The sequence below is a fragment of the Typopeltis vanoorti genome, chromosome 14, assembly GCF_054136105.1.
Source record: "Typopeltis vanoorti isolate ZY-2024b chromosome 14, IOZ_Tvanoo_1.0, whole genome shotgun sequence".
Taxonomy (NCBI): Eukaryota; Metazoa; Arthropoda; class Arachnida; order Uropygi; family Thelyphonidae; genus Typopeltis; species Typopeltis vanoorti.
The window spans coordinates 13301388-13318186 of record NC_143562.1 but is presented as its reverse complement, the minus strand read 5'-3'; the positions used below and the strand labels follow the sequence as shown (position 1 = coordinate 13318186).

Here is a 16799-nt window from a genome sequence, read left to right as displayed (position 1 = left end):
ACATGAATTGCAGAAGCCCATTAGTCCCATCCCTATTTTGATGCCTTATACTAACTATCCCATTCTGATCTGTTGTCCTTCGTACTCGCTCGGGCATATTATACTCATTCATACACTCAACTTCATTCATCAACACTTTTTCAAGCCTCTGTACACTAAATCCATTCAAATGTAACCCATCCATCTTATATAAATCTTTTCGATCATCGAACTCACTCTACACATCCACAAATTCCACACCACTCTCCATGCATAACCCACGCATAAAGTCATTGGCAATTATGGCCCTCCTAAACACTTCACTGTCATACCGCAGCAAAATACTCACCATCCTAACTCACTCACTCTTCTCTTTTGCTACCTCAAGTAATTCCCTCACATCCTCTATCATTTCCATTTTGTCCTCTTTCAAAATCATTTGTTCCTGCTACGATTATTATCTCTTTCACCTTCTGTTTTTGCACTCGAATAGATTCGCTGACGTCCTTTATGTTCGCACCCGGCTGGTACGATTTCGTCAAACTCTCAACTATCACACCTCTTAATAGCAAATCTCCATACAGCACTTGCTCCTTCATTTTATTTACATTTACGAACATTCTATTATTTTTCGTAACAGACTTTTGCTGTTTATTAGTCGGTAGGTTCAGCACACATTTTTCCATACGCTCCAGTTGTCGCTTTGCTCTGTGTATTGCTCTGCTCAACCGAGCGATTTCACTACTTGCATCTATCTCACCATTTTCATTATCAATTTCATTATCATCCATTCGTTCTATATTTCTACCTTCATTTACACTTTCAACGACACTCTCACCCCTATCTGGTACTACCTCGCAATTCCTTATCACATCGCTAATTTCTATATTCTGACTATCATGAACGATATCACTCTCGCCAGCCGAAACACGCTTGAGGTCCTCATTCTCCTTACACTTTCTGCGCATATTAACTCCACTATCACCATCTAACAAGACTCCCAGCGCTCTTCGCAAAGCATATATCTCACAGACAGCACATTGCAGAAACTCTTTTATATCAAAACTCTTAAACAAACATGGCGACCTGACTGCCATTTTTTTTTTTTTTTTTTTTTTTTTTTTTTATCGGTGCCATATGTACACTATCTTATCTTAAAAATAATAATTAAAATAACACAGAAAACACACAAAAATCGCACAGACACACCAAGAAACAAAAAGCAAACAATACTACTTAAAATTCTAGTAAAATTGCCAATGAAAAAATAAAATATTACTAATCTTTTCAGGAGCTCTCGACAAGCCGACAATCATATCAGTGCAACACCTACCATCTGTCGAGTAGATTAAGATTACACTTTTTCAATCTATTTTCAGAGCCAGCATTCCAAAATCTTGATATTATCTTTGTTAGTCATTTTTGCATCCTTTCTAAAGTTTCCTCATTCCCTTGAAACTAGAATTATCGGATCTATGCACAGTAGTTCAGATGTGATATGAACAAGGCTCTGTACAATGAAACTACCATATCCTAAAATCTCTATCTCTTTCCTAAGAATAGGTTTCTGTGGGTTAGCAGTTCATAAGAAAGATTCCGGTAATTGGACCACATGTTTATTAAGATAAATAACAATAAAAATCCCTATCTCTACTGGTCAATGTCTTTCTCACCACTACAGCAATCTATTGGACAGTCAACCACTTCTGCAAAATGCTAGCTACTTCTGAATAGATGCAAAGTGATCCCTAGTTTCATTTCTTCATTTCAGCACCATGGCACTATTTTATCCTTTTCCCCTCTTCCTCCAGATATGATCAGTTGCAAGAATCATTACACATCAAGGTTAATGGCTCTGTCAGTTTCTTAGGGCATTCCCTAAAAATAAGTGATAAAATCACATTTAATCATGGAGGTTAACTGAGGTGTTAACCAATATTTCCACTATCCTGAGATACCAACATTCTATAATTTAGAATCTGAAAACCACATATATATAAGGAATCTTATTCCTTATATATATATATATAAGGAATAAATAACATTTTTGGCTATACTTTTGAACAAGATGCAAGCGAGTGTAAAGCATAAAGGTTTCTATTATTTAGCAACAATGCAGTGGCAACAGAGCATTCAGCAGCAATCTCCTTTGGCAGTCGGCACTTGGCTTCAACAGTTCCTCTGTTGATTTTGTGTTTGAAAAACAGGTTAATTGTGTATTTATTGTTAAATATTTCATGATATTTTGTGCAGCATGGCCCTACATGCCCAATTAAAAAACCTAGTAAAGAATCACAGAAAAAGAGATGAGCAGTTGATCTTGAAACAAAGTTGCAAGTTCAATGATAAGTGACGAATCAATGACAAGGTCCTATCAGTGATTGGAAAAGCTACTTCCATCATGCATAGAGGACCTGAACCAAAAGCACATACCTGTTAGCACTATGACCATAACCACTAAGTCTCTTCAACATGTTGAAGGAGAAAGAAGGACCCGATTACGACTACGAATTCAACGCTTTTTCCGGTTGGTTTATGAGATTCAAGCAGCGTTTTGCACTATATAATGTGAAAATGTATGGTAAATATGCAAGTTCCAATATGAAGGCTGCCAAGGAGTTTGTGGAGAAATTGGGTAAAATTTTTACGGAAGAAAATTATTTGCCACAGCAAATATTTAATATGGATGAGACCTCCTTGTTTTGAAAAAAACAATGCCCAAGCAGATATTCATCCACAAAAAGCTAAAATCTATGCCTGGTTACAAAGCTCTTGAAGACCGTGTTATGATTCTGTTAGTGGGTAATGTGTCTGTATAAACTGCAACCATTTGTGATATGGCACAGTGAGAATCCACGAGCATTCAAAAACATTAGGAAGCATACTCTTCCAGTTCATTAGCAGAGATATAAGAAATCGTGGATGACTCAAAAATTGTTTGCTGATGCCTTAATCAACTGTTATGCGAGTGAAATGAAAAGCTATTGTGGGAAAAAAATATAGAATTTAATATTTTATTAATTCTAGTTAATGCTCTAGGTCATCCATCTTATGTCGGTGATCTTCACCAAGTTCAAGGTCATGTTTCTCCCTCCAAACACTACTTCACTGATCCAACAGATGGATCAGAGAATTCTTGTAATGTTTAAGGTTTATTATCTACAGAGAACTTTTTCACAAGCCATTTCTGTTAATGAAGGAAACGATCAGATTCTCATGCAATTCTGGAAAGTATTCCATATTTATCATGCTATTAAAAATATTGATGTGGCTTGGGATGAAGTGACCTCTCAATGTATGAGTAGCATATGGAAAAAGACATTAAAAAGGTTTGTGCAAGATTTTGGAAGTTTTGAAAAAAATTAAGACCTTGAATAAATTGAATGAAGAAATAGTGGGCCTAGCAAACAATCTGAATCTCAAAGTGAATGATGACGACATAGTTCAACTCATAGAAAGTGCCCCTATAGAGTTGACCCATGAAGAATTGGTCGAACAATTGGATGTTTGCCCAATTGGTCGAACAATTGGATGAACTGGAGGAACAACATGTTGCAGAAGAGGAAGAAAGAGAAAAGGAAGAGGGAAAACAGAAACAAGAAGAGGTAACTAAACAATTCACAGTGAAGGATCTTGTAGAAATGTTCTCTGCAGTTAGCGATGTTCTCAAAATGGTTGAAAACATGGACCAATGTTGAACACTACTTATTTTAGTAGAAAGGAAAGTACATAATGCATTTGCTTGCTATAAACAAATTTATGATGAAAAGAAGAAGATAATAAACAAAGCACATTGGACATTTTCAACAAAAAAAAAAAAAAGATTACACCAGAAGAGCCACAGCCTGGTCCTTCACATAGGGAAGGAAGGAATGATGATGTGATTGTGGAGAAAGATTTGGGTGATTATTCTCCTGTTTTATAGTGGCAGGAACGCACAGTACAGTTTTATAATAAGGTTTAAAAATTAAAATGACATATACTTATCTGTTATGTCCCTAACCCCTATAACTCTGTTGATTTAATGTATCGACTTATGTCCAAACCGACTTACGTCCTATCGGATGGAACGGAACCCCGTAAGTCGAGGGATGACTGTATATATATATATATAAAGAAACTACCTTTAATTCTCTCCACTCTCTTAGTGCTGCGACTACAATTAAATAGTCTGTTTAGAAACACTACCAATTTTCTTGCATTTTTTCATAACCATTCTTTCTTTTAATCATCACATATTAAAAGAGCTTTATGATTTTCTTTTCTTGCTCAGTTAATTTTCTCTCATACTCTAATTCTTTCTTCCTGATCATGTTAGTCACTTTTCATGCCTGCACTATGAACTGCTTATGAGCTTTCTGATTACATCTCCTAACTAGTTCCTTTCAGGTATGCTGTTGAAGTCAGCTTTCCTCTCTATAGATCAGTCCATGATTTTGTACAAATTTTATCTCTAATGGAATACCTACCACTGAAGTCCATAACAATTACAAAACAACCACTAACAAATTTGACTCTAGAAGTCAAATTTGTTAGTGGAATGGAATGAAGAGCTAAATACAGAAAACTCACCACTTGTACAAATGGCAGTTATGCCTTCTGGTCCCTTTGCAAAGGCTTTGAACATCTTTCTAGCAAATAACAATATTTTAACAGCACCAAATACAAAGCTGAATTTGTAGCATCATTCCTCTTTCAACTCTTGCACTAATCATGAAAATCACCTCCAACTTAAGAACAACACACCACATGCCTCCTATAGCATCTGCTGGAAAGACATCAAAAGAATCTTCATCACTCTACATACCAAAAACGATTCTTGTCCTGAATTATGGTATTGCCATAATTGTACTTAAGATGTGCATCCTGAAAACTAACACCTGTCCTTTATCATTTCTACATCCTGTTATATTCAGCTGGTATCCATTCACAACATGGATGCAAGATCATATTGAGCCCATTCAAAAAAAAAAAAAAAAAAAAAGACAAGAAAGAAAGGTCTGTCACCAAACTATTAACCTATTTTCTCTGTGTGCTTTCTAAGTAATGGAGAAGATCATCAACAGCTTCTTCATTACCCGAAGAATTACCAGATAATTAGTTACTACCAGTATGGATTCTACTATTCAAAATACAAAGTAGATCTTCTCACTATACATCACTTACCTCTACATATGTGCCATGGAAAGGTTTGCAAAACCCTGTTCTATTGGACTTTATATTTCCAAGGCATTTCATAAGGTCTGGCACAGAGGACTTTCTCAGCAAATTGTCATCTTTGGTCTGCCTTCCACTCTTTGTAACTGGATAACCAGTTTCTTCTCAAGTGGTATGTGTAATGGTGGAGCATGTTCTCATATCAGATTTTCCTAGTAATGCAGGTGTTCCTTAGGGCTCTGTTATTTTACCCACCCTCTTCCTCATATACATAAACAAACTTCTCTCATTGACATTAAACCCAATGCAGTTTTGCTGATGACAGTATATGGATAATTGGGTTTAATGGAATGAAAATGGAACAATGAAATAATTTAACACAGTTTAATGCTTCCAATATTTCATCTTTGTCACAGAGACATCTTCTGGGATACGATATAAAAATTATAATCTCACACACACCTATATCTATTTAAAACTAATCCATTTTAAATAGTGCTTAATCAGAGCTATTTAAAACTTCACTATTCATTCATTATTATACTATTTAAATATGTTATCTGTAAAATCACAGTTGAAAACAAATAAATACATATAGTTAAGCATATAAGTTAGCTACAGTGGAATTATTTTTCACCAAAGTGATTAAGTTCATTTCATCTGGGCAACATAGAATTTTTTTTTTGGTAAAAGCACAGGACTAAATCTTAATTTTTATTATTCACATTAAAAGCAATTCTAAAGACATCTAAAATTTTCTCACACTGCTAAAAAATAAAAATATGTTTCCAGAGCCTCCATTATTTTCACTAATGAAAGTGAACAATCTAGATTTGAGCATTTACCAACTCCTAATCTTTAAATTACTTTGATATCTAAAAAAATCCTCCCCCCCCCAAAAAAAAATCTTTCAGTGAATCCAATAAGGCAAATGATATTTCTTTTAATTGATATGCAATAGTAAGAACATAAAGAGATACTTGTGTAGCAATAAAACTTACTTTGAGAAGTAGCAAGTCACCTGGTGAGACAGTTATACCCAAACTGGCAAGGCCCTGTAACAAAGGCAAGCTAAATGCAGGTTACTGGGAAAGCATTATAACCAAGGTCAAGTTGATAAGCTAACAAACAATGAATTAGTTAGTATGTTAAAGGGTTACACAAGAACATTGATAGCAACAGCCACTGATACATGAAACACAGAAAACAAGTAACATTTATTGACACACATGTATAGAGACAAATACACAAGGATATATAGGCACACACACCCATTTACATCTATAAAATAACATAAACATTCACACAAAGATTAAAACTGCTAAACCAAATCATATGAGATATCTTTATGTAGGCAGCAAAATGCAAAATTAGATATATATATATATATATATATATATATAGTTGAATATAAACTTTGCCAGACATGGGAAATATGTTTATGTCACTAAAGCCAGATCATGTTAACACATGTATAACACACACATGCCAGGCTGTTTTGTATGCGTTGTCCATCTAGCTGTAGCTTGCTTCACTTTGTAATATGCCCCTTCTGCTTCAGACAGGGCACATTTTTAGATATTTGGAAATATGTATGTCATGCCAATTTCAAATTTTTTTCCTAGAATTTTCATGTAAAATTCTAATATTTATGAACTGTCTTTGTGGTATACCTAAACGTTTAGAAATGTAAAAATATAATTATAGAATTTCTCTTTATCAGTGAAATATACATAGAAAACAAAGTCTTTTCCCTCTTCTAACATAAATTTTGGTTTCTCTAGAAAGCATATGTAATGATTCATCATGTGCCTGATAGATGGAAAAACCAGAAGTACAAAACAATTTGCACATGGGAGAGTACTGAAGGAGACAATCTGTGTCATGCCAAGCCCAAACACATATATATATATACATATACATATATATATATACACACACAAACAGTTTATACAAGATATGCCAGTAAAATATTATCATTATCATTATTAATACAAAAATAGCAAAGCTTAGCAGATAATGGAGCTACCTTATATCTCTCACCAGAGGCTAAGTTAAAAGACTAACATAAAATTTTAATGAATACTGAAGAGTAATTTTAAAAGATATATCTGTTTTTGTATAATTTTAGAAGGTAAGGATAACAAAATATTTGGAGCCAAACTTGACTGAGCTGAGAATATGTAGTAAGAGAATGATATTGATGCATAAATAAGAAACCAATGAACAAGTAAAATGATAAATTAAATGGATTATAAATTTTGAAAAGGAAATTTTGAAAACTAAAAAAATTTTAAAACCAAGAATTAAAGACTAAAAAGGAGCAAAAACTAGTGAAATATATAAAGTAGCATAATGGTAATACTGGCAGTGAATGTTATCAGATCATAAACAGCACAAAATTGGCTAATAGTCAGTTTTAGTTTTGCAGTACTTATCATGTGATGATGATTCTCATTAAATCAGCACTACCATCATGCTTCTGGTTTTGCATATATGTAACTAGTTTTTGTTCCTATTTTTGGTTTTAAAATATGTTTCAGTTTTCAAAATTTATAGTCTATTTGATTCATCATTTTCTTTGGATGCATCATCATCACCACCATTCTCTTACTGCATGTTTTTGGCTCAAACAAGCTTGCCTCCAAATATTTTGTCATCCTTGCCTTCCAAAATTATACAACCAGGTATGTCTTTCAAAATTACTTTTCAGTATTAATCTAAAATTTTATATTAGTCTTTTAACTTTGCCTCTGGTCAGAGATATGAGTAGCTCTATTACCTATTAAGCTCTATTATTTTTGTATTATCTGACATTAGGAGCAATGTGAAATTTTAGTTTCAGAAAAATCTAAGTTCTTTTCTTCTTATTATTATTATTGCACGGGAATTTCAATGATGTCGAAAGATTCATTGTGGGGATCTAGACTACTGACCAGTGGGGGCTCGTGGCTTGAAATTGTGGGGGTGCTGCAACTTTCAAAATATACATACACACTGTAAGTACAGTGTAATATCAAAATGATGGTAAAAATTTAAAAAAAAAAATAAACATGAAAAAATATTGTTTATTATCGATAAAATTATACAGTTTGGTATAATTCAAAATTACTTAAAAATAAAATCCATTCCTTTAATTGTAATTAAAGGAATGGATTTATAATTTTGGACATTACAATTAAATCCTTTAATTGTAATGCCCAAATATTTAAAGAGATGGAGTAAACATGATAAGCACTACGAACACTCTACATACTGGTGCAAACTGCATATAAACAACAGTGAAACTGTGCGACAGACAATGCCGCATTACGCTAATAGCTCGCATCTCACTATGATGTGCATATGCTTGCGCACATAGCAATATGACACTGTGGTAAAGACAGTGCTGTTAGAGTCCTTCACCCTCCTAAGTGCTACAAGGTGGATTTTTATTATTTTTTATATAAAATAAGAGAATTGTATAGGATTGTTGATGATAAAATTAAATATTACAAGCAAATATAAATAAATTAATAAATATATTTATATATTGAGAAAAATTGGGGATGCTGCAGTTCTGCAGCGCCTATGCACAAGCCGCTCCCGCTACTGACACAATACCTATATCTCTACTTGAATGCATTCACCATCAAAATACTTACAAATTCACCACTCTCCAAGAAAAAAATCTAGTCCTGAGGCCCTTCCTAACCACAGTCTCACTCAATTTCCAGGAATGATCCCTTGTTCTGTCTCCTCCAGCCAAGTTCTGAGAAACTTTCTCTATTTCCTCTGTATCAATCCTATAAAAACTCTTAGCATCTTAAAATATATCAACCCAGAAATCTTCAATCTATCCTTGGAAGGAGCATTCCAGAGACCACTCACCATCTTGGTCACTTGTCTCTGAATCCTCTTCACTAGTTCCTCATCATCAAGAAATGCAGATGACCATATCTGCACAATAATCCAGATGTGATATATCAAAGATTTATAAAGGAGAATGATAGTTTCCTCATCTCTGCTGGTTAATAAGTTCTTCAATAATCAAGTAATCCTATAAGCTACCTTGTCCACTTTTGCAATATGCCCTCTAAAGTTCAACTCCGTATATACCAAAACCCAAAAAATATCCAGCATCATCAATTTCTTGGGCACAGTTCTATCGCATTCTATCATAGTAGTATAAAACCAATAATCTTTTCATCCCAAAATGCTTAACTTTACATTTTTTTAACATTAAGTGGTATTCATTATCTTTTGTCCATACTGTCGACTTATTTAAATCATTCTACCAGTTTTATACATTGCCATGATTAACTACTGCACTACTCAATTTTGCATCATCAGAAATGATTCTCTTCAAATAATATCTGGTGATCACTGACGTACAAATTAAATACAGTAGTCCAAGGACAGATCTGTGCAGCATATGGTAGTTGCCTGCTCTCTCCTGGATTCTGCCCATCCATATTTTGGTATCTGTCTGTCAATCACCCTTGTATTCATATCACCAGCTTCGTATTCACCTCCATTTTTTTCAATTTCCTATGTAGTATCCTAACAAATGACATTGCAAAATCCAGCAGTATAATTGTATAGCCATTCCCGTTATCCAACTCAATTGTCACTCATTTATAAAAAAAAATTAGTACTGAGAGGCATAACCTGCACTTTCCAAAGCTATGTTGTCTTCTGCAGAATATCATATTCTCATCCACCCATTCCTGAATTTTTTCTGACTGACTTCTCTAGTACCTTTATTTACCACTTCAAAGACACTTATTGGTCTATAATTCATCACCTGTATTGATGGAGCATTCTTTATGCACTAAAACTATTTTGCCATCCTTCCACTCTCTTGGGACCTCACCAGAACTAAGAGAATAAAAAAAAAAGAAAAAAAAGTGATGTAATTAACAAAAAGGCAGAGTACCAAAGAAATCAAAATGCAGGATATTTGTCTAGCCCATGATCAGCAGCAATACAAAGCACATACTACTACATACGAGTTGTTGCCTCGTATACTAGGGGCAACAACTATATCATAGTATAATCCACAAATGTTATGGATAGATTAATTTTATACTACTATCATTAAAATATACATATTATTATTATTATTATTATTGGCTACTCCATGGAGCTCTTAGGACTCATTGAGGGAGGTTCTAAACTTTCATGTCAAGCACTATCTGGCATTCTCGTAGTATCTATTCACCACTATATATATATTCACCACTCTCCAAGCAAAAAATATTTTCCTGAACACCAAGAGTGCTAACTGCATTCTTGCTCAGTTTCAAAGGATGGTCCTAGTTCTCCCACCACCAGACCTGTTCTGAAAACTTTCCTTTGTATTAATCTTGTAGAAACCTTTCAGTAATTTGAATATCTTAATCATATCACCCCTTTTTCACCTGTCAACCAATTTCTGTAAACCACAAATCTTCAACTTATCCTAAGGTTCATTACACAGACCTGATACTATGTTGGTCACTTGCCTCTGGATCCTCTCTACCTGCTCATTCCCAAGAAACCCACTAGATCTGCATGTAGTAGTAGTCAAGATGGGGTCTTATCAAGGCTCTATAAAGTGGTATAATAACCTGCTTGTCTCTGCTAGTCAGGTATTCTTCAGTAACCAAGTAATCCAATGAGCTGCTCTAGTTATTTTTGCAATATGCCCTCTAAACTTTAACTTCCTATCCACTAACAACCCCCCCCCCCACAAATCCCTGGCTTCATCAATTTCCTGGAGTACAGTTTCATCAATATGGCACCAACTGGCAATCTTTCACCTTAAAATGCATAACTTTACACTTTGCCACATTCAAACTGACATCAATTCTCCTTTGCCCAGTCTGACAGTCTATTCAAATCATCCTGCAAAATTTTAACATCATCTGTATTCACTATCAGCATTCCCTACCATTGGCATTCATTAAAATCCTTCTGCCATAAACTTTTTTCCTTTAATAGCAACATACCAAAAGAACTTTTAGGGATTATCTTTGGCCTATACTGCTAATTTCCATTCTTACCACACTAGTTACCCTTCTGTGCTTTGTATTGCTCATATGCCTGCTGGTTACTTTTCACCTTGAATTCTCTCCACAAATTTTTGTAACTCCAGCTTAATGATAGTATTCATCCATTTTACTCCCACATGATTTATTCTCCTGACTCTAGGTATGCAGTCCTGCTATTACTTCACTCCTTTATCACTTCCCATGCACTATCAACATCCAGCCCTTGCAATTTCACATGCCATGGTATTGATCCAAGCAATCTCCTAAGCTTATCATACTTATCAGCCTTGTAATTCCACATATACTCCCTCTCTTACTCAAAATTCCATACATTTAGCATACCTCCCAGGTCAAAACCATATGATCACTCTCACCAATTAGTAGCAATGTTGTCATATTGGTTATAGACAAATTCTCTGATGCAATTATTAGATCTAGCACTTTCAAACTCCTAGTACATTCCATCCCATGCTGTCTCGGGTAATTATTCCTTAGACACACACACACACCCTGAAGAAAGCAATAAGATGTATTCCCAATGTCAAAATGATAAATCATGCAGGAGCTAGATAGATGAGTAGTATCATTATGCAGAAGTGGCAGAAAAAGTGAATGTTTTGAAGGGTATATAGGAGAAAGGGGATCAACAAATTCATAAGCAATACAATTCACAGGCAAGAAAGGTGTCCAGCATAGTAAGAAAGGAAGGCGAAGCCATATTATGAGAAGCAATTAGCTGAAGGTCAAAAGAAATCCTAAACAGTTCATTCACTGTGTGGCAAGTAAAAGGAAGAATAACTTTAAGTAATAAATGTAGTGAGGTGATAGAAGCAGACAAAATAGTTGAGTTACTGGGTGACCACTTTGAAAGTGTCCATCCTTCCATCCTTCCTTTGCAAATTGTAATGGTATAGTACTGCTTCAAGCTGCCTCCTAAGTTTGTCATAATTACCTGTCCTACAGTTCCACATATAGCCTTTCTTAAATGAAAATTCCACATGCCTGGCAATCTCTCAAGTGAAGACTGCATGGACACTTTACCCAGTTGTAGGAAATATGGCTGGAAACCTTGGTTATGGATAATACTCTCAAACTAAGTCCACTCCATTGCATGCTAATTCAAGAAATTATCTCTTAGTAGATGAATAAATTCCATTTTCTTCTTACGTGTAATCTTTCTGCCTTTTAATTTGTCTCTCATAATAATTACTGCATGTGCATTCATCATGCTAACAGAAGCAAGCAACTGCATATTTTGTCCTACTCTATTCACACCACATTGCTTCAAATAAACTGCCTTCCACATCTGTCTGATGACTTCCTACTATTTTTAATTAGAAACAACATTAAATAATCTTAGGAAAAAAGATTTGTAGTACATGATTAGAGCAGCATGCAATATGTTTTGGTTTGCCACAATAGACAGCATACCCTTACAGTTTCTCTGCTATAATTAGGTCATACAATTTGCCATTAAAAAAAAACAAAAAAACTAGAAGACTCTCTATCTCTCAAAAAAAAAAAAAATTACAAATTAATCACACTAAAGTGTTTTTTCCCCCTCAATGTATATATTACCTCCTAGTAGTAATCCTATTGTATGCATTATATATTTAATGCATAATCCTTTATCCAAGTGTAAGCAAACAAAGTTTTGCACCTGAAGTATCTTCAGGACTGGGGCAACTCGTGGTAAAGATGGTATAAGTTCTCATCACTTGCCTTAGTATCTCCCATAATGCAAAGCACAGCTCCTTGCAGACATGTATAATGCTATGCATTAAGGGAAAGGCCACTACCCAGACTGGTTTCAACCTTTATTGAGGTCTCATCAGTGGGAGCCAGACCTAATGATGTTGATACCAAGATGGAAGTAATAGAGAAGTCATATTTACCTATACGATTTGCCAAAATGTGTCTTACCTTATTTATTAAATTACTCTGGATTAGAAAAAAGATGTTGGAATTATTTTCACTTGGTTAGACTATAAATTAAAGGATTAAACTAAATATATAATTTATAGTCTAACAAAGTGAAAAAACTTCCAACATCTTTCTCTAAATCCAGAGTAATTTAATAATAAGGTGAGACATCTTTTGGCAACTCATATAGGTAAATATGACTTCTCCATTACTTCCACCTTGGTATCAACACCAATGGGTCTGGCTCCCACTGATGAGACCTCAATAAAGGTCCAAACCAGTCTGGGTAGTGGCCCTTCCCTTAATGCATAGTAGTATACATGTCCGCAAGGAGATGTGCTTTGCATTATGGGAGATAGTAAAGAAAGTGATGAGAACTTATACAACCTTTAGCATGAGTTTCCCCAGTCTTGAAGATACGTGCATTGTATGCATTGGGGCATGTAGGAAATAAATATAAATATAAATTTACTTAGAACATGTAGCTTCTAAGTACTGATTAACATTTATATTTATATTTTTTTATCAATATTCATATTTACATTTATATGTATGCATTCCAACCTTTACATCCATATTCATGTTTATATTTTTATATATACATATATTAAGACTATATAATTCACACAATATCAGTAATTTATGTTACATTACAATGACTGGAAGTTGATCTTATTGGCAAAATTAATTAATTCTGAGTAATACAGAGACTTATCCAAATAAATCTGTGTGTGTGTGTGTGTGTGTGTCTTTTATCTAAAAAGATATAGGTCCTTATCTTTTTAAGTGTAGAGAGCTAAAGAGGCTTTTACCAGTATCTATCTATGCTTTATGCAGAATTCAAACTGCAGTAAGTTCTACAGTGGATTTTACTGCACCTTTTGTAGAAAAAAAAACAGTAGATTCTATCTATTAGATGTATTTAATTTGTTTTAATAGCACAAAAACAGACAGTAGCAATGTTGATTGTATTCCTGGTGCAACCATAGCACTATACCTAAAATCTATAAGTAATTAACCCAAATCGAGAAATCAGTAGTCTGGAAGATCAGTTGTTAGGAGGCTGCATATTATGTGAACTAATGTATATAAATATATATGATAATATTTACAAGATTAGACAATTCAGCAATAAAAGAAATTATCTGCTGGAAAATACATAAGTAAACTTTGTTTTCAGGTGTGTCATGTTGTTATAATTATGATTACTAGTCTTTCAGTAGGAAACATAAGTCCGTCTAGTGTGGTAATGACATGAACTTTACAAATACCAAAATTCATATTATATTATTATCATCATCATCATCATCAAATTCCTGCCATGTACCCTCAAGGGGTGTAAAGGATATGATAGTACTACATGAAAAAATTACATCATTATTAATTTCCTATCTACAATTTTCCTCCAAATCAGTCTGTTACTTGTCAACACTCCAACATTATCAGATATTATATTTCTATCATCTAAAGAACTTTGTACCGTATCAATCCACCTATATCTTGGTCTTCCTCTGGGTCGTTTTGCTGCCAACCTGGCAGAGAACACTTGTTTTGCAAATCTTTCTTCGCCCATTCTGTTTAAGTGACCATACCACCTGAGATTAGCTCTGCTAACGCATTCCAGGATGCTGACAATGTCAAGTTCTTTCCTAATATCCTCGATTTTAATATGATACTGCCATTGATGCCATCTGTTTACGCCTATAAATCTTTCTCAGGACTCTCATATCTGTGGTCTCTAGTCTTTGGTCAAGTGTTTTACTTCTGACCCAACTCTCAGATCCATAAGTTAAAACTGGTTTGAACACTGTCTTGTATACAGCTAATTTAGTGTTCTGACTAATTTCTCTCTTATTCCATATGAATTTATTCAATTGACTTCCCACCATACCAGCTTTGCTTATTCTGTTGTCTATTTTTATATTTAATTTACCATCTTCGGTAAAAATCGTGCCTAAATAGCTGAAATGTTTTACTTGTTCCACAGGTTCTCCATTCACAACACAGTTGACATTTTCAATGATTCTGCCTATTTTCATTGTCTTTGTCTTTTTATTGCTGACCTTCATACCATATCTATTACAACAGCTATTCAATTTAGTCAGAGAATCTTGCAGACTTGTAGCGGATTTATTTAGAAGTATAACATCATCCGCATAAAGCAAAGAGCTGACATTAACATCTCCAATTTTGATATCATGTTTAATACCACTTTCCTTCATAATGTGATCCATATAGATAATGAATAACAGAGGGGATAATGTACATCCTTGTCTCACACCAGATTTAACATTAAACCATCTTCCTGTACTTCCTTCAATTCTAACTGCTGACTTACAACTCAAATAAAGACTAAGTATTGCTTGATATAATGCCCCACTGACACCATATAACTGCAGCGTATTGTTTAGCTTCTCTCTTGGCACCTTGTCATATGCCTTTTCCAGATCGACAAAACTTAAATACAGATCTTTGTTATATTCCCATGCTTTCTCGACTATTTGTCATAAAGTGAAGATCTGATCCTGACAGCCTCTATTTGGCCTGAATCCAGCTTGTTCTTCACCAAGCTTTTCTTCCACAATTCTTCTCAACCGTTTCTCAAGTATACTTGCATAGATCTTGCCAGGAACACTCCGTAGGGAAACACCTCTGTAATTCTCACATTCAGTTTTATTTCCCTTTTTATATATGGGTACTATGAGAGCTCTACTCCAATCATCGGGAATTCGTCCCTCTGTCCAGGCTTTCTGAACTATGCAGTGCAGCCACTGTAAGACTCTTATACCACCATACTTCAGCATTTCTGGTCGAATATCATCTACTCCTGCTGCCTTTCCACATTTCAAGCCTTTGATGGCTTTTTCTACTTCAAGTATGGATATGTACTTGAAGTAGAAAAGACCTGGCATGCAGTCTTTTCTACTTCAAAAAACACTGACCTGGCATGCAGTCTTTTCCTGACTGCATGCCAGGTCAGTGTTTTTTACCACTGTGCTATCATCACTGCTTGTTTCATTTAGCAGTTTTTCAAAGTAATTACTCCATACTTCAAGGATATCTTTTTCTCCTGTTTTCATGTCACCTTTATCTTCTCTAATTCCTTTTATTGCACTCTTTCCTCCATTCTTAAGCTTCTTCAACAACCTCCAGAACATTTTGCCACCTTCTTGATATTTATTTTCTATATTGGTCTCGCATAACGGGTCGCTTGGTGTCGCACAGATTAGATCGTCGGCTTGTCAAGAGCTCCTGAAAAGATCAGTATTATTTTGTGTTAACATTAGATATTTTACCAGAATTTTAAGTAGTATTGTTTGCTTTTTGTTTCTTGGTGTGTCTGTGCAATTTTGCGTGTTTTCAGTTATTTTAATTATTATTTTTAAGAAAAGATAGCGTACACATGGCACCGATAAAGAAAAAAATGGCGGCCAGGTCGCCATGCTTGCTTAAGAGTTTTGATGTAAAAGAATTTATGCAATGTGCTGTCTGTAAGATGTATGCCTTGCGAAGAGCGGTAGGAGTCTGGTTAGAAAGTGATAGTGGAGTTAATATGTGTAGAAAGTGTAAAGAGAATGAGGACTTCAAGCGTGTTTCGTGTATCGAGACTGATATCGTTAACGGTAGTCAGAATGTAGAAAATGGCGGTGTACTAGAGAATTGCGTGGTAGTGCCAGATATGTGTGAGAGCGTCGCTGAAAGTGTAAATGAAGGTAGAAACACCGA

At 34.7% G+C, this 16799-nt stretch overlaps 1 protein-coding gene across 10 annotated transcripts in view; it reads right to left on the bottom strand.

The window, feature by feature from the left end:
- The window catches only part of LOC150099238 (uncharacterized), an 825097-nt gene that overhangs the window by 539964 nt on the left and 268334 nt on the right, over positions 1-16799 (bottom strand). For 9 of the 10 annotated variants that reach the window (XM_090403353.1, XM_090403348.1, XM_090403355.1 and 6 more), the window contains one exon: positions 6138-6191. The exons of the other annotated variant lie outside the window; for it this stretch is intronic. In XM_090403353.1, coding sequence (XP_090259479.1) covers positions 6138-6191 — 54 coding nt within the window. The remainder of the gene's footprint in view (positions 1-6137; positions 6192-16799) is intronic. 10 annotated transcript variants of the gene reach the window in all.